This window comes from Pleurodeles waltl, chromosome 5, assembly GCF_031143425.1.
Source record: "Pleurodeles waltl isolate 20211129_DDA chromosome 5, aPleWal1.hap1.20221129, whole genome shotgun sequence".
Lineage (NCBI taxonomy): Eukaryota > Metazoa > Chordata > Amphibia > Caudata > Salamandridae > Pleurodeles > Pleurodeles waltl.
In genome coordinates, this window is record NC_090444.1 from 1,867,805,191 (window position 1) to 1,867,824,458 (window position 19,268).

Consider the following 19,268-nt stretch of genomic DNA (forward strand, 5'->3'; position numbering starts at 1 on the left):
CATGGAAACGGCCCATTCCACTCCAGACAGAGGCGCATCTACCGTAAGTCACTACTGACCAGGTGCCATGGAAACGGCCCATTCCACTCCAGACAGAGGCGCATCTACCGTAAGTCACTACTGACCAGGTGCCATGGAAACGGCCCATTCCACTCCAGACAGAGGCGCATCTACCGTAAGTCACTACTGACCAGCTGCCATGGAAACGGCCCATTCCACTCCAGACAGAGGCGCATCTACCGTAAGTCACTACTGACCAGGTGCCATGGAAACGGCCCATTCCACTCCAGACAGAGGCGCATCTACCGTAAGTCACTACTGACCAGCTGCCATGGAAACGGCCCATTCCACTCCAGACAGAGGCGCATCTACCGTAAGTCACTACTGACCAGGTGCCATGGAAACGGCCCATTCCACTCCAGACAGAGGCGCATCTACCGTAAGTCACTACTGACCAGCTGCCATGGAAACGGCCCATTCCACTCCAGACAGAGGCGCATCTACCGTAAGTCACTACTGACCAGCTGCCATGGAAACGGCCCATTCCACTCCAGACAGAGGCGCATCTACCGTAAGTCACTACTGACCAGCTGCCATGGAAACGGCCCATTCCACTCCAGACAGAGGCGCATCTACCGTAAGTCACTACTGACCAGGTGCCATGGAAACGGCCCATTCCACTCCAGACAGAGGCGCATGTACCGTAAGTCACTACTGACCAGGTGCCATGGAAACGGCCCATTCCACTCCAGACAGAGGCACATGTACCGTAAGTCACTACTGACCAGCTGCCATGGAAACGGCCCATTCCACTCCAGACAGAGGCACATCTACCGTAAGTCACTACTGACCAGGTGCCATGGAAACGGCCCATTCCACTCCAGACAGAGGCACATCTACCGTAAGTCACTACTGACCAGGTGCCATGGAAACGGCCCATTCCACTCCAGACAGAGGCGCATCTACCGTAAGTCACTACTGACCAGGTGCCATGGAAACGGCCCATTCCACTCCAGACAGAGGGACATCTACCGTAAGTCACTACTGACCAGCTGCCATGGAAACGGCCCATTCCACTCCAGACAGAGGCGCATCTACCGTAAGTCACTACTGACCAGGTGCCATGGAAACGGCCCATTCCACTCCAGACAGAGGCGCATCTACCGTAAGTCACTACTGACCAGGTGCCATGGAAACGGCCCATTCCACTCCAGACAGAGGCGCATCTACCGTAAGTCACTACTGACCAGGTGCCATGGAAACGGCCCATTCCACTCCAGACAGAGGCGCATCTACCGTAAGTCACTACTGACCAGGTGCCATGGAAACGGCCCATTCCACTCCAGACAGAGGCGCATCTACCGTAAGTCACTACTGACCAGGTGCCATGGAAACGGCCCATTCCACTCCAGACAGAGGCGCATCTACCGTAAGTCACTACTGACCAGGTGCCATGGAAACGGCCCATTCCACTCCAGACAGAGGCGCATCTACCGTAAGTCACTACTGACCAGCTGCCATGGAAACGGCCCATTCCACTCCAGACAGAGGCACATCTACCGTAAGTCACTACTGACCAGGTGCCATGGAAACGGCCCATTCCACTCCAGACAGAGGCGCATCTACCGAAAGTCACTACTGACCAGGTGCCATGGAAACGGCCCATTCCACTCCAGACAGAGGCGCATCTACCGTAAGTCACTACTGACCAGGTGCCATGGAAACGGCCCATTCCACTCCAGACAGAGGCGCATCTACCGTAAGTCACTACTGACCAGGTGCCATGGAAACGGCCCATTCCACTCCAGACAGAGGCGCATCTACCGTAAGTCACTACTGACCAGGTGCCATGGAAACGGCCCATTCCACTCCAGACAGAGGCGCATCTACCGTAAGTCACTACTGACCAGCTGCCATGGAAACGGCCCATTCCACTCCAGACAGAGGCGCATCTACCGTAAGTCACTACTGACCAGCTGCCATGGAAACGGCCCATTCCACTCCAGACAGAGGCGCATCTACCGTAAGTCACTACTGACCAGCTGCCATGGAAACGGCCCATTCCACTCCAGACAGAGGCGCATCTACCGTAAGTCACTACTGACCAGGTGCCATGGAAACGGCCCATTCCACTCCAGACAGAGGCACATCTACCGTAAGTCACTACTGACCAGCTGCCATGGAAACGGCCCATTCCACTCCAGACAGAGGCGCATCTACCGTAAGTCACTACTGACCAGCTGCCATGGAAACAGCCCATCCCCAAGTGCCGGACAAGATCCCCTCCAGAAGGGAACACAAGTAACTCAGACTGTCTCAGCCTTCTTAGGCCTCATCAGTGAGGTAGAACTTGGTGTCTGTGGGACAGCGAGAAAAGGACAGTTGTGGCCACACCCCGGCCAGTTAGCATCACTGCTGCCCTCTGAGGGGTAAACAGGCCTGCGGTGCTAGTTCCTGCTCAGAGGGGACCTGGTCTGGCAGTTCAGGAGGGACGCAGACACCAGGCGGATTTGTATGTGGCTGCCTAAGGTGGACGGAGTGGATTGTGGCGCAGAGATTGTGGCGCTGAATAATTAACGGGAGCTGAGATTGATTCAAGCATCCCACCCATCACTTGAAGCTTTCTTCAGCGCCCCCCGTCCTTAGAGCAGAGGCGAGGGTGCTCGTGAAGGTGGTTCAGTGTATAATCAAACCCTGTCTGTGTGTGAGCGCAACAGGTCCGCTCGGAACGAGAAGGTGGACGTGTTGGGATCAAGTAAAGTTTCCACCAGAAAGAGCGATAGCGAAGGTAGGTAACTTTTTGAGGATACTTCTAGCAGCAGAGTCCAGCCTCATTCATCAGAGCAGCACAGGGAGCCCCCCAGAGCGTCTCCAGAGCACGTGCTAGTGGAGAGCAGCAGGTAAGCCCTGGGATTTCCCTATTGATTAACCATTCGGATCAGAGCGGTCGCGGCATAAAGAGAAGATTTACCTGTTCCGTTATTTTCTTTTTTGGTGTAACTTGGAATAACTTGGGAAAAGTCCCCGCCTGGCCCTCGGTTCGCCTCAGACTCGCCCTGCAGCGCCCTAAGTCCTCCCAACCAGAGGACACTGGGTATTTGCGCCGACGCAGGTTGTCCTCCTTGCACAGCGCAGTGCCACCCCATCGCTTGCGCCCACACCAAGAAGGAGTCCAGCCGTGCCATCAGGGAGGGGTTCTGAGGCCTTCCACCTTTTTGTAATGAGGCACTTAGCTGGCAAAAGGCCCAAGTCCAAGAATCTAGAGGCTGCCTGGTATTTCTTAGGTCTGGGGAATAAGCATCCCAGGTAGGTAGTGCTGGGCGTGTCGTTCAGACAGAGAGGTGGGAGGTCACTCCCTGCCAGTAAACTGCAAGGAGGGGCCTGACCACATCATATGCAGGAAGTCTCCCGTGGCCAGGGCGCATCTGGGACAAGAAGCGTCAGCGCGGTGAAAATATCTGTTCATCTTCTCAGGGGTGAGATAAGCCCCGTGAAGTATGTAAAATTGAATCAAGCAAATTGAGCATTACGTGGGATGCAGGTGGCACTTACCTGGGCCATCTCCCATTCCCTGCCCGTAAAAGGTCAGACAAGATCGCCTCCCCATTTGGCGCGTAATCCAGCATGTGCAGATGTGGGGTGCACGTGCAACGAGCTAGCTAGCCAATGCACTAAATGCACTAAACGTTTGCCCTGGCCCATGACCTGTATGTCCTGTATCGTCAAATGAGTTGGCAGTTCTATCCATATGTGCCCCCAATGATGTGACAGGGATGCCCACAAAGAGTTGTAAAGAAGGAATTGTCCCAGTGCAAGCCAGTCTCTGCTGCCAGTGTGTCAAAGGGAGTCCGAATGCCGACTGGTACAGATCACCCGGAGTGTGCAGTTCAGCTGCTGGTGTAAACGTGGTGCTCCTGGGGGTACTCAGTAAGGCTAGGGCTGGCGCACAGGGAGTCAGCGAACACACGAGGGCACCGCTCCTGCGGGCAGCACTGGAACACGCTCCTGCGGGTAGCACTGGAACACACTCCTGCGGGTAGCACTGGAACACGCTCCTGCGGGCAGCACTGGAACACACTCCTGCGGGCAGCACTGGAACACACTCCTGCGGGCAGCACTGGAACACACTCCTGCGGGCAGCACTGGAACACACTCCTGCGGGCAGCACTGGAACACACTCCTGCGGGCAGCACTGGAACACACGAGGGCACCGCTCCTGCGGGTAGCACTGGAACACACTCCTGCGGGTAGCACTGGAACACACGAGGACACCGCTCCTGCGGGTAGCACTGGAACACACTCCTGCGGGTAGCACTTGAACACACTCCTGCGGGCAGCACTGGAACACACGAGGACACCGCTCCTGCGGGTAGCACTGGAACACACTCCTGCGGGCAGCACTGGAACACACTCCTGCGGGTAGCACTGGAACACACTCCTGCGGGCAGCACTGGAACACACTCCTGCGGGCAGCACTGGAACACACGAGGGCACCGCTCCTGCGGGTAGCACTGGAACACACTCCTGCGGGCAGCACTGGAACACGCTCCTGCGGGTAGCACTGGAACACACTCCTGCGGGCAGCACTGGAACACACTCCTGCGGGCAGCACTGGAACACACTCCTGCGGGCAGCACTGGAACACACGAGGGCACCGCTCCTGCGGGTAGCACTGGAACACACTCCTGCGGGCAGCACTTGAACACACTCCTGCGGGCAGCACTGGAACACACGAGGACACCGCTCCTGCGGGTAGCACTGGAACACACTCCTGCGGGCAGCACTGGAACACACTCCTGCGGGTAGCACTGGAACACACTCCTGCGGGCAGCACTGGAACACACTCCTGCGGGTAGCACTGGAACACACGAGGGCACCGCTCCTGCGGGTAGCACTGGAACACACTCCTGCGGGCAGCACTGGAACACGCTCCTGCGGGTAGCACTGGAACACACTCCTGCGGGCAGCACTGGAACACACTCCTGCGGGCAGCACTGGAACACACTCCTGCGGGCAGCACTGGAACACACGAGGGCACCGCTCCTGCGGGTAGCACTGGAACACGCTCCTGCGGGCAGCACTGGAACACACTCCTGCGGGTAGCACTGGAACACACTCCTGCGGGCAGCACTGGAACACACGAGGACAATGCTCCTGCGGGCAGCACTGGAACACGCTCCTGCGGGCAGCACTGGAACACACTCCTGCGGGCAGCACTGGAACACACGAGGACAATGCTCCTGCGGGCAGCACTGGAACACGCTCCTGCGGGCAGCACTGGAACACACTCCTGCGGGTAGCACTGGAACACACTCCTGCGGGTAGCACTGGAACACACTCCTGCGGGTAGCACTGGAACACACTCCTGCGGGCAGCACTGGAACACACTCCTGCGGGCAGCACTGGAACACACTCCTGCGGGCAGCACTGGAACACCCTCCTGCGGGCAGCACTGGAACACACTCCTGCGGGTAGCACTGGAACACACTCCTGCGGGTAGCACTGGAACACACTCCTGCGGGCAGCACTGGAACACACTCCTGCGGGTAGCACTGGAACACACTCCTGCGGGCAGCACTGGAACACACGAGGGCACCGCTCCTGCGGGTAGCACTGGAACACACGAGGGCACCGCTCCTGCGGGCAGCACTGGAACACACTCCTGCGGGTAGCACTGGAACACACTCCTGCGGGCAGCACTGGAACACACGAGGGCACCGCTCCTGCGGGTAGCACTGGAACACACTCCTGTGGGCAGCACTGGAACACACGAGGGCACCGCTCCTGCGGGTAGCACTGGAACACACGAGGACACCGCTCCTGCGGGTAGCACTGGAACACACGAGGACACCGCTCCTGCGGGCAGCACTGGAACACACGAGGACACCGCTCCTGTGGGTAGCACTGGAACACACTCCTGCGGGTAGCACTGGAACACACGAGGGCACCGCTCCTGTGGGTAGCACTGGAACACGCTCCTGCGGGCAGCACTGGAACACACTCCTGCGGGCAGCACTGGAACACACTCCTGCGGGCAGCACTGGAACACACTCCTGCGGGTAGCACTGGAACACACGAGGACACCGCTCCTGCGGGTAGCACTGGAACACACGAGGACACCGCTCCTGCGGGTAGCACTGGAACACACTCCTGCGGGTAGCACTGGAACACACTCCTGCGGGTAGCACTGGAACACACTCCTGCGGGTAGCACTGGAACACACTCCTGCGGGCAGCACTGGAACACACGAGGGCACCGCTCCTGCGGGTAGCACTGGAACACACTCCTGCGGGCAGCACTGGAACACACGAGGGCACCGCTCCTGCGGGTAGCACTGGAACACACTCCTGCGGGTAGCACTGGAACACGCTCCTGCGGGTAGCACTGGAACACACTCCTGCGGGTAGCACTGGAACACACGAGGACAATGCTCCTGCGGGCAGCACTGGAACACACGAGGGCACCGCTCCTGCGGGTAGCACTGGAACACACTCCTGCGGGCAGCACTGGTGCGTTACACTTAGGGGAAGGGGATCCGGAGCTCTAGCTCGCGTGTTTGGGTGGAATAAGTTAGACACGCTGGTTAAAGTCCATAGTGGCAGCACTGAGCTATGTCCGATAATTGTTGGCCCGAGAGCCACCCAGCTACCCACTGTAACTGGGAGCCCAGTGTTCCGGATCAGGCACCGCCAGGCCACCTCTATCCAGCGGCGCATATAACTTCGCCAGTGCTACACGGCAGCGGCCTGTATTCCACATGAATTCCATGATCCTGGGCTGAAATTCACTGAAAAACTTGGTCAGGACATAAAGAGGCAGGCTGGAGAAATAACACAAAGGCAGGGAAGTAGCACCATCTTCAGGAGGGCCACTCGGCCCATCTCCGATAGAGGCAGAGGCTGCCAGAAGGACATCTGAGTGCGAACAGAAGTGGTCGCATGTTTAAGGTTTCCATTGTGAGGTTGGACGGTGGATGATATACTCGGACCCCAAGGTATCTAAATGTTCTGGGTTGCCTGAGAACCGGCGCACCAGAGACCACCAGGGCTGGGTCTCTCGCTTCTTGGTGAAAGGGGAACAAACATGACTGACCCCAGTTGACTTGCAGGCCAGGCATGGGGGAAGTGTCACAGCGCTTCAGCGGGTATATCGGAGCCAGCTCTAAAACTGAGGAGTTGGTCGTCTGCATAGAGGACACTACATAAAGCCGTCCCCCAGTGGGTGCCCCAGCACGCCCCTCAACACTGGAGCTCTGCTGGCCAACGAGAAGAGTAGGGGAGAGAGGGGGCAGCCCTGACGGGTTCCCTACCTATATGGATCGATCCAGAAGTGGCAGAACCAGTTTTTCATCTGATCATAGGTTGTGTATATAACAGCCACACTAGTGGCAGAAAGCAGGGTGCAAAACCGCAGCGGCTCAGAATCAAATAAAAAGGGCCATTCCAGTGACTCGAGCACCAGGCATCCAGCAGCAGGCCAGGCCTGTGGGGAGTATTTCATGACACGGAAGGAGCGTTAGAGGTTGAATGATGTGCTCCCCGGCACAAATCCATCCTGCTCCAGGTGAACCAGCGTGGAGACCAAAGGCACTAAGCTCGTCGCAAGCGCTTTAGCCAGTATTTTACAATCCATGTTAAGTAAAGCCAGCAGTCTGTGGGAGCCGGCATTGTTGGGCCCTGGCCAGGTGCAGTGCCTCGCTTTCAGAAGCAGATTAAGGGGCTACAGAGAGCACCCCCTCATACACGCCCAGGAGGGATGGGTGATGGGGCGTAAGCTTTGTGAGATTCAGCTGGGAGGCCATCCGGCCGGGTCTTACCCGTGGTGAGAGCTAGTATACTCTCCTGTAACCCGGTCAACGCCAGTGGCTCCTCCAATTCCTCCCGCTGCTCATCTGTATAGAGCCACATCCATACAGAAGTGCCCACTGGTCGGACAGACCTCAAGTGGGCGGCTGACACAAAGCAGCAACAAAAGTGGACGCCAATCTAAAAGAAAAGGAAGGGGTCTCATATTCCTGGCCTCAACCTTCAAAAACCAGGAAGAAGCTAGAAAACACAAGGCCACCAGTGTCCCACCGCAGATACAACGATAGAAGGGTCTCTTGTTAGGGCCCCATCTCACAATAGCAGAACATTCAAAGCTCGTTGCATTTGGAATGGGGCTGTGGGATAATATCTTTTCTCCGCACAAGTAGGAATAAGTATTTGAGGAAAGTGTGGAATTGGCTGGAAACTATTTTTTTTATTATTTTCACTTTTAAAATAAATCTATACACAATTGTTTTTAGTGTCAACAAGTTATATTATGTTTGAATTTAAATGTTTGAATTTAAAAAATAATAACTGACTTATTTTAAAAAATAATTTCAAATGTTAATAAAAATATAACATTTTAATATCTTGCACTGAATTGACTAAATATTAATGAAATATTAAAATACTGAGGGAGGATTTTTTTAAAAAAATGAGTTTAAAAATGTTTGTAAATGTGTTCTCTAAAGAACATTTAGGCCAATATTTCTACTTTTTGACGCAAATCAGCGCTAGGACAGATTTGCGTCAAAAAGGTTACTGCCGGCTAACCCCATTCCAACGCACCAGGCGGGCGCCTTATTTATGGAATGATGTTAGCCAGCGCTGCGGCCTGGTAAGCGCCAAAATAAATGACTCTAATCGGGCAGCGGAGGCGTAGGGAAGAATGCGGTTGTGTGTCAAAGAATGGTGCAAGGCAGGTCGGAGTCAAAAATATTGGCTCTAACCTGACTTGCGCCATTTTTTGACACACAACCCCCATGGAAATGACTCCTGCCTTAGGAAAGACAGGAGTCATGCCCCCCTGCCCAATGGCCGTGCCCAGCGGACTTCTGTCCCCTGGGCATGGCCTTTGGGCACAGTGGCATGTAGGGGGGGCCAAGTTAGACCCCCCTATGCCACTTAAAAAAATATATATATATACTTACCAGCACTCACCATGGATGGGTCCCCCCATTCATTGGTGTCCTCCAGGGGTGGGCAAGGTTGGCAGGGGGTGTCCCTGGGTGCAGAGAAGGGCACCTGTGGACTGCTTCCATGGTCAGAGACCATGGAAATGAGCCCGCAGGTCCCTTAACGCCTGCCCTGACCCAGGCATTAAAAAACGGCGCAAATCGGGCTGGGCGCCATGTTTTAAGGCCCGCCTCCCCCTGTCCATCAAAATGATGCCGGAGAATAAATAAGGTGCACATGCCCTAGAGTCGTTTTTTGCACGGGAACGCCTACCTTGCATGTCATTAGCACATGGTAAGTTTTCACACACAGAAAATGACGCACACTCCATAACTTTGGCGTTGGACGGGTCCAGCGCCAAAAGTATAAATATGGAGTTAAGTTTACAGAGCGAGTATAAATATGGAGTTAAGTTTACAGAGAGAGTATAACTATGCCCCTTAATTTGTTGAGTTAACATACTGTAAAATGTTAATAGTTATAGGATAATAACAGTTATTTAATATGACTGACATTTTTATTTTACAGTAAAATATTTGAATATATTTTTAAGAATAAATAATGTTTATTTCTTTTCTTTAAACTTTACCATTGAGGTCTTTGCCCTGGCTGGTGGAGATCTCTGCCTAGGAGGGAAACGTTACTAGTGCGGTCTCATGTTTCCGGTCCCTGGTTTCAGACGTGTGTGTGTGAGTGGGGGTGGGGGGGGAGAAGGAGTCTACACTTGGGTATAAATCTACACTGAGAAATAGTGAACAGAAAAAAGTGTACATCCATACGTAGGTGCAAGAGCACGTTTACATGTGAGTACATCTGAGTGTGTAAATTTACCTTTGTGAATAAGGCCTAATGTTTAGTTTACTCACTGAATATAAATTGTTTTCTTTGTGAACACCCACACTGTACCTAAATCTCTACCATCTGTAAAGTATTTTTCTGAAATAGAAGAGACAGTTTCCCCTTATTAAGGCGCACAGAAGACAAGTAAATGTGTGCATGCCGGCGTTTGTGAAATTTGATGGAAACAAACTTGAGAAATGTATACTTTAGTGTGATCTAAATATTATGTGAGTGAATATAACACGTGTAACTTGCTTGTGGAACTCACCCTCTCACAGAGAAGATCTTACATTCTAAAAACATTGGTTTTAACATCCTTGGATCTTGATTTAGGCACAAAGTGAGGGCAGTTGCACGGATCAGCCCCGTTATAACAGAAGGGGGTTCATCTACACGGGGTGTCTGAGGACAGAACCTTCAGATCCAGCATAACACACTAAGGTTCACCAGGGTAGATAAGAAGCAACTTGAAAAATGCTTTTTGGGATGTACAAAGCCCAAACTGCGACTCGGTAACTTGTTACCGAAGCGCAGTTTGGGTTTTGCAATTCGGTATTAGGAAGGGGTGTGCCAAGGGCGTCCCTTACTAATATCGAATCTAAATGGTGTGTAGGATTGTTTTGTGACCGCGAACGCGGTCGCAAAACAATCGCAGTTAGAACCAGTTTCAAACTGGCGCTAACCCATTCGCAAATGGGGAGGGGTCCCCATGGGACCCCTTCGCCTTTGTGAATGGCAGCAAAAATAATTTTTCAGAGCAGGTAGTGCTTGCTCTGAAAAAATGAAAAGAAAACTTTTAATTTTTGTTTTTTAAATGCATCTCGTTTTCCTTTAAGAAAAACGGGCTGCATTTAAAAAAAAAAAAACTGCTTTATTTAAAAGCAGTCACAGACATGGTGGTCAGCTGTCCCCAGCAGGCCTCCATCCCTGTGAGGGCCGCCATTCGCAAGGGGGTCGCAAATTGCGACCTAACCCATGAATATTCATGAGGTAGGTCATTTGCGACCCCATTGGAATCGCAAACAGTGTCCAGTACACTGTTGTACATCCGGTTTTGCGAGTCGCAAATTGCAAGTCTCTAAGACTCGCAGTTCGCAAGTCGCAAAACCGGATCTTTGTACATGTGGCCCTAGTTTCTCCTGAAGAAGCCTTGGAATGGATGGTTTTATGAATCATTCAAGGCTGTAAAAGATATTTGCTAATCAGAGCCAGTGCGGCTTTGCATGATGAATAGATACTGATTCAGTTTTTCTCCAGCCCAACAGCAGCTGAGTAATGTTTTAAACCATCAAGTATTTTGATCACAGATTTGAGCAAACTCAGTTAGAAGAGCTTTTCTCCAAATCTAACCTCGCTGAGATAGTTACATGAATAATAAGTCTGTTGACATAAGTGTGGAGAAAAGGGGACATTTTCTTCAACATTCTTAGGATGATAAAATCAATCAGAGATCCAGATGGGGAGAGGAGGGAGCGGCAGACAAGCATAACGATGAGGGAGCCGCAGACAAGCACCACCGCGCGGGAGCCTCAGACAAGCACCACCGCGCGGGAGCCTCAGACAAGCACCACAGCGCGGGAGCCTCACGACATGCACCGCCGCAGACTAGCACCGCCATGAGGGAGGCGCAGACAAGCACCACTATGAAGGAACTGCATGACATGCACCGCCGTGAGGAAGCCGCAGACGCACACTGCCATGAGGGAGCTGCACACACACACACAATGCCCTGAGGGAGACGGAGACACACACGGCCATGAGGGAGCCACATGACATGCACCGCCATGAGGGAGGCGCAGACAAGCACCACTATGAAGGAACTGCATAACATGCACTGCCATGAGGGAGCCGCAGACACACACTGCCATGAAGGAGCCGCACGCACAAACAATGCCCTGAGGGAGACAGAGACACGCATGGCCATGAGGGAGCCACATGACATGCACAGCCATGAGGTAGCTGCATACACACACCACAATGAGGGAGCCGCAGACAAGCACCGCCATGAGGGCGAACGCAGACAAGCATTGCCATAAGGGAGGACGCAGACAAGCACTGCCTTGAGGGAGCCGCATGACATGCTCCACCATGAGGAAGCCGCATGATATGCATCACCATGAGGGAGCCGCAGATACCCACCACCATAAGGGAAATGCAGACAAGCACTGCCATCAGGGAGCTGCAGACAATCACCGCCATGAGGGAGCCGTAGGCACGCACTGCCATGAGGGAGGCGCATGACATGAACCGGCATGAGGGAGGCGCATTACATGCACTGCCACGAGGGAGCCGCAGACGAGCACCGCCTTGAGGGAGCCACACAATGCCATGAGGGAGGTGGAGACACGCAAGCCACGAGGGAGGCGCATGACATGTACTTCCATGAGAGAGCCGCAGACATGCACCGCCATGAGGGAGCCGCAGACACGCACCGCCATGAGGCAGCCGCAGACATGCACCGCCACAAGGGAGGCTCATTACATGCACTGCCATGAGGTAGTTGCAGACATGCACTGCCATAAGGGAGCCGCAGGCACGCACCGCCTTGAGGGAGGCGCATTACATGCACTGCCATAAGAGAGGCTCATTACATGCACTGCCATGAGGTGGTTGCAGACATGCACTGCCATAAGGGAGCCGCAGGCACGCACCTCCTTGAGGAGGCCGCAGACACGCACCGCCATGAGGGAGCCGCTGACACGCACCGCCATGAGGGAGGCGCATGACATGCACCACCATGAGGGAGACACAAACACGCACCGCCATGAGGGAGCCGCAGACATGCACTGCCATGAGGGAGCCGCAGACCCGGACCACCATGAGGTAACTACAGACACGTACTGCCATGAGGGAGCCGCAGACAAGCACTGCCATGAGGGAGCTGCAGACATGCACCGCCATGAGGGAGCCGCATACACACAATGCCATGAGAGAGATAGAGAAGCACACGGCCATGAGGGAGCCACATGACATGCACCGCCATGAGGTAGCTGCAGACACGCACCGCCATGAGGGAGCCGCAGATAAGCACTGCCATGAGGGAGCCGCAGACAAGCACCACCTTGAAGGAGCCACAGACACGCACCGCTGTGAGGGAGGGGCATGACTTGCACTTCCATGAGAAAGCCGCAGACAAGCACCGCCATGAGGGAGCCGCAGACATGCATCGCCATGAGGGAGGGGCATGACATGCACCGCAATGTGGTAGCCGCAGACACATACTGCCATGAGGTAGCTGCAGATATGCACTGCCAGGAGGGAGCCGCAGATAATCATCGCCTTGAGGGAGCCACAGACACGCACTGCCATGAGGGAGGTAAATGACATGCACCACCATGAGGAAGCCGCAGACACGCACCGCCAAGAGGGAGCTGCAGATATGCACTGCTGCAAACAAACACCGCCATGAGGGAGGCGCAGACATGCACCGCTATGTGGGAGCCACAGACACGCACCTCCATGAGGGAGCAGTAGACACGCACCGCCATGGGGGAGCCGCAGACACGCACCGCCATGAGGGAGCCGCAGACACGCACCACCATGAGGGAGCCGCAGATACGCACCGCCATGAGGGAGCCAAAGACACCTACTGCCATGAGGGAGCCGCAGACACCTACTGCCATGAGGGAGCCGCAGACATGCACCGCCATGAGGGAGCTGCAGACAAGGACTGCCATGAGGTAGCCGCAGATAAGCACTGCCATGAGGGAGCCGCAGACAAGCACCGCCTTGAAGGAGCCACAGACACGCACCACCATGAGGGAGGTGCATGACATGCACTTCCATGAGAGAGCCGCAGACATGCACCACCATGAGGGAGCCGCAGACATGCACCGCCATGAGGGAAGGGCATGACATGCACTGCAATGAGGTAGCTGCAGACACAGATATGCACTGCCAGGAGGGAGCCGCAGATAATCACGGCCATGAGGGAGCCACAGACACGCACTGCCATGAGGGAGGTGAATGACATGCACCACCATGAGGGAGCCGCAGACACGCACTGCCATGAGGGAGCCGCAGACACGCACCGCCAAGAGGGAGCTGCAGACATGCACCGTCGCAGACAAGCACCCCCATGAGGGAGGCGCAGACACGCACCTCCATGAGTGAGCCGTAGACAAGCACCGCCATGAGGGAGCCGCAGACACGCACCGCCATGCGGGAGCCGCAGACACGCACCGCCATGCGGGAGCCGCAGACATGCACCGCCATGAGGGAGCCACAGACACGTACTGCCATGCTGGAGCCGCAGACACGTACTGCCATGAGGGAGCCACAGACTCGCACCGCCATGAGGGAGGTGAATGACATGCACCACCATGAGGGAGCCGCAGGCACGCATTGCCATGAGGGAGCCGAAGGCACGCATCGCCATGAGGGAGCCGCAGGCACGCACCGCCATGAGGGAGCCGCAGACACGCACCGCCAAGAGGGAGCTGCAGACATGCACCGTCGCAGACAAGCACCGCCATGAGGGAGGCGCAGACACGCACCGCTATGAGGGAGCCGCAGACAAGCACCTCCTTGAGGAAGCCGTAGACAAGCACCGCCATGAGGGAGCCGCAGACACGCACTGCCATGCGGGAGCCGCAGACACGCACCGCCATGCGGGAGCCGCAGACACGCACCGCCATGCGGGAGCCGCAGACACTCACCGCCATGAGGGAGCCACAGACACGTACTGCCATGCGGGAGCCGCAGACAAGCACTGCCATGAAGGAGTCTTAGGCAAGGGACACCAAAAGGGAGCCGCATGACATGCATCTTCTTCTTCTCAGAGTTTCAACCAACTATTAGCTGACATCCTGTCTGCTACAGCTGCTAGACATGCTCAACCGCACTCATAGGCCCCATGTGGTGCTTCACCTGCAGTTCCCTCCTCATCTGGATCCCTGCTCAGTTTTCTCATGCCAAAAACGCTGGAGAAGATGTACCCATTGCTCCATTCAAATGGCAAATACTTCTTTTTCTAGCCCCTATCGTAGCGAAGTTAGATTATGGAAATGCTTTCAGAATTTCTGATCAGTAAACTTCAGATAGTTTAAAACATGGTTATTCAGCAGCTATTGCCTCCCCCAGGGTAGTGGTGTTGGATTCACAAGTTTATCACCACCCAGTATTATACATCCTTAATTGATTATTCATTATTGGTTTCCTACCTTTACATTAATTCTTAGTGCTACCTGGTCTTCAACGACACCAAACAACTGTGAGAAGTCAGCAATAATAAGTAGACTACCAGCACACTTACCTTCACAAGCACTTTGGTTTTTTAAACTACAATTCTAATCACATGTTACTTTTCATTTTAGAGTAGTACATGGCTCTCTGCTTCTCTCAAATACAAAGTATTGCTCTTTGCTGCGCCTTGCTAACGCTACCCCTGGGTTGACGTTAGTTTGTGGCGCTGCCTCAGGTCGACAACTCGTAAATCTGAGGAACGCCCACAGCTACACCCATTGCACACCCGCTGCCGCAGAATATTGTGTCAGAGGGGCCCATATTTTACAAGGAGGCGTTAAGCCACAAAAAGTAGCGTTACGCTTCCTTGTAAGTATGGAGTAGTGGTTAGCGCCACTGCGCGAGGGGCTTTTAAATATGCATCTTTATTTTCTGTTCTGTTATCACATTTGAGCACATGAGCAACGAGCATGTGATGAACCAGAAAATGTTGCACAATTGCAAAGTGTGCGGTCGTTTCCTTGCCCTGCAGCTTTCATCGATAGAGGACTTCTTTGTTTCATACATTTTATGTAATTTAACTACTAAATTGTTTATTGCTTTGCCACATGGAACCTTTGTTATTTGCCCCTAGTTCTAAGTGGTTTATAACAAAGGCAGCCCCAGTGTTTTTTATATACTGTTTTGGTGGGAGGCAGTTGGACAGCAAGGAAACAGTGGGACTAGCTGAAGAAAATCCAAAGATTACTGGTGTTGTCAGCATACGAGTGATCTCTGACCCACATTTAATTCAGTTAATGGCACATGGAGATACTGAGCAATATGGGGACAGAACAGAGCCCTGAAGAACAACACAAATTACAGAAGTGGATTTATTATTAGAACGAGGGGGGCATGATCACTTGATGATCTATTCAGTAAGAAGAGAGACAATTAAGCTCTGTTCCAGATACGCGAAGTTCTCCTAGTCTGGAAGGAAGACCGGTGTAGTGTCCTCCCCCGACTGGGTACCCGATAATGACTTCGCCACACAAGGAGCTGTAAATCACATCTTTATTCCTCTGCGTGTATTCCAACATTCTAAACCAAGCTTTCATTACATTCTACTCTAGCGATTACTCACACTGCTACGGAGTCCATTCGGAGCCAAAAGGGTTCCGTCATGAACTTACGAAACACTACAGCCGGCATGATCAACGGTGCCAAAAGCTGCAGAGAGGTGGGAGAGGATTACTTAAAGCCCCTGCGTTGCCCTCCTCTACCAGTCTCTAAAGATCGCGGAGACCTGAGACCACTACCAGCTCGGTGCTTCTAATGGCATGCCATCCGGCTTGAAAGAGATCCAAGATTTTATTCTCTTCTACAGAGATCTAAATTTGACTGAAGGCAACTTTTCCAGGGGTTTGGACCAGCATAGCACCAGAGAGATAGGTCTAACATTGCTAAAATCGGCAGGGCTCAGCGAAGATTTCTTTAAAAAAGGTCTAACCGCAAGTCTTCCAAAGATCGGGAAAGATGCCAGCTCTGAAAGGACTAGTAAACATCAATATAAGCTCCATGATAAAAAGTTTACTAAAAGGTTGCAGTCTGGCAGCTGGGGCCGGGGCCAAAGGAGAGCCTGAGATTAAAGACTTGTGACCCTGTCGTGGAACGACGGAGTCTACCCTGCAATCAATCAATCAAGGATTTATAAAGCGAGGCAAATCACCTGTGAGGGCCTCAAGGCGCTGCAAGGGACGTGTGTCCCAACCTTCTATCCTTACTACACGCAACATCATTAAATATGAATAAAGGTGAAAGTAACAACATAACTTCTAGGCAGGAGGTACAGGATGGCCTGTAGCTTGACGAGGTCATGGGTTTCAAAGCCCTTCCAGAGTGACATGGCGTACTGGGCCGGGAAGGGAGAAATATCTGTATGTAAAGCAGTAAAGGAAGTAAGCATGGTAACAGAGAAGCGGAGCAGTAGTAGCAGCTGTAGTATGGGGGGAGGAGTCCCAATCTTGGGGTACGCTGCGACAGCGAGGATGATACCGGCCTTCCCCAGAGCCTGCTAGCCTGGCGTGAGGAACAAGGTAAACCCCACAGAAGCATCTGTGGCAGTGCGGTGTAACACAAAGAGACGGCCCGAGAAGTAACGAAGGCAACGGTCTAAATCCATCTGAATGAAAAAACATGTAATGCGTAAAACAGGGCGAAGACAAAGAAAAGGGCAAAGTAGGAAGTAGAAGAAGAGTAAAGAAAGGAATAGAATGAGTGCGCATTTCACACAGCTTCTCCCCCACGAGTAAGTCGGACTCGCTCCTGGAAGTACAGGAGTCGAGTACGTGCATAACGGACCAAGGGCCAGGAGTATGAAAGTTCAATTTCGCATTTCCTAAAAAGCGAATCCTAAGAAATCGCTAATTAGGAAATGCCAAATGGAATCTACAAAAAGAGTGATTTTATAATAACTAGTCCTGCATAGTTAGAATGAATACTAGGAAATCGCAAATTCGGAAATACAAAACCGAGGGTGCCTATGGGCCTACAGCCCCCCTTGATGCACCCCCCCAAAAGAAGTGGTGGACATTTAAAGCGCACAAATGCCCTGGGGGCACACACACGCTAAATGGCACTAACTTGCACATGGTAAGCACTGACTTGAGTCGATGGTAATAGCATTTCCTAAATGCCCATTTCGTATTTAGGAAATGCTTTGTAAATCGTAAATAGGAAATACCTATTTGCAATTTCCTATTTAGGGAATGGCATACTTTGATTTCTACTGGGTAGAAATTGCACTTTGCGAGCGCGTTTAGGCCTTTGCACATGTGGAAAGGCAAGTATTGCATTTCTTAACAGTCTGACATTGCGATTCGGACAGTTAACGAATGCAGGTTCCTTTCGTACGCCTGGCCCCGGCTGCTGTCCGTGTGATCCCTCCGTCCAGGGTCCCACATCGGAAACAAGAAGTGTGTTACCAAAAGGCCCCCTGGAGGGCAGCAGGACCCCAACAATGCAGGAGTCCGGCGACCCATACAGCAAAGGGAACATGGCACAATCTGAAATGAAGACACGTGTGTCTGGCGGTACCCAGGGTACCTGTGCCATCCATACAACAGGTCTTTATACAGCGTGAACCCCACCTGAAGGTACTGGGGCGCTCTGCATATGAACCAGTTACCCTGCACAAGGACACACTCCAGTTTCTGCCCTCCCTGCCTTTGTTTCCCATATCAGTCCATGTTCCTCTTTTTGCTCAGTGAGACCCCTGCTCCCCTCTCCCTCTCCTTACCAGGAGTCCTGCCTGTGTGGTGCGTCCACAGCCTTACCTGCCCCTGGGCAGCATCATCGCTCGCCTCCTGCTCGGACGAGAAGCTGTCCTCCTCCTCTTCAGAGAAGTTATCAATGTCTGGGGAGCGATCTGGAAGAGACAATGTGAGAGGGACAGTTGAGCCCTGGCACCATCCAAGAGACCGGAGAGCTGTGCTCGCCAAAGCGCAATCTATGAACACCTGAAGAAGCATTAAAAACAAAGCTATGTAGGAATCCCAGTCCCCTGCTGTCTGCCCACTACTGGCAGGGGCACACGCTCTGCCCTGTGTGTGCCCAGCGAGTCATTATATCATTCCCTCTGCCCACTACTGGTAGGGGCACACGCTCTGCCCTGTGTGTGCCCAGAGAGTCATTATATCACTGCCTCTGCCCAGTACTGGCAGGGGCACACGCTCTGCCCTGTGTGTGCCCAGAGAGTGTGCGCATCACTGCCTCTGCCCAGTACTGGCAGGGGCACAGGCTCTGCCCTGTGTGTGCCCAGAGAGTGTGCGTATCACTGCCTCTGCCCAGTACTGGCAGGGGCACAGGCTCTGCCCTGTGTGTGCCCAGAGAGTGTGCGTATCACTACCTCTGCCCAGTACTGGCAGGAGCCGAAGCTCAGCCCTGTGTGTGCCCAGAGAGTGTGTATATTACTCCCTCTGCCCAGTACTGTCAGGAGCCCGGATATTGCGTGTGTATTGTATGTGGGGGCAGGGTCTTCATACAAGATTCAGGAGATATCTGGATAGGAGGTAAATGATTTTCCCACGTTACGTCAATAGGTCGCAGTAGGTAGGTCCTGTTAGGGCTCCATCCTCCTCTCTGTCCCCTCCCAGTCTTCACCAGCAGCCACAGGCCCCAACACTACACACATCATCACATTGCACACATCATCGATCACACATCATCATACGCCACACCATCACGTCACACATCCTCACACATGATCCATCATACTCCACA

At 53.3% G+C, this 19,268-nt stretch overlaps 1 protein-coding gene across 2 annotated transcripts in view; it reads right to left on the bottom strand.

Moving 5' to 3' along the window:
* The window catches only part of LOC138296905 (phosphofurin acidic cluster sorting protein 2-like), a 617,149-nt gene that overhangs the window by 313,180 nt on the left and 284,701 nt on the right, over positions 1–19,268 (bottom strand). For both annotated transcript variants that reach the window (XM_069236419.1, XM_069236418.1), the window contains exon 6: positions 18,323–18,414. In XM_069236419.1, coding sequence (XP_069092520.1) covers positions 18,323–18,414 — 92 coding nt within the window. The remainder of the gene's footprint in view (positions 1–18,322; positions 18,415–19,268) is intronic.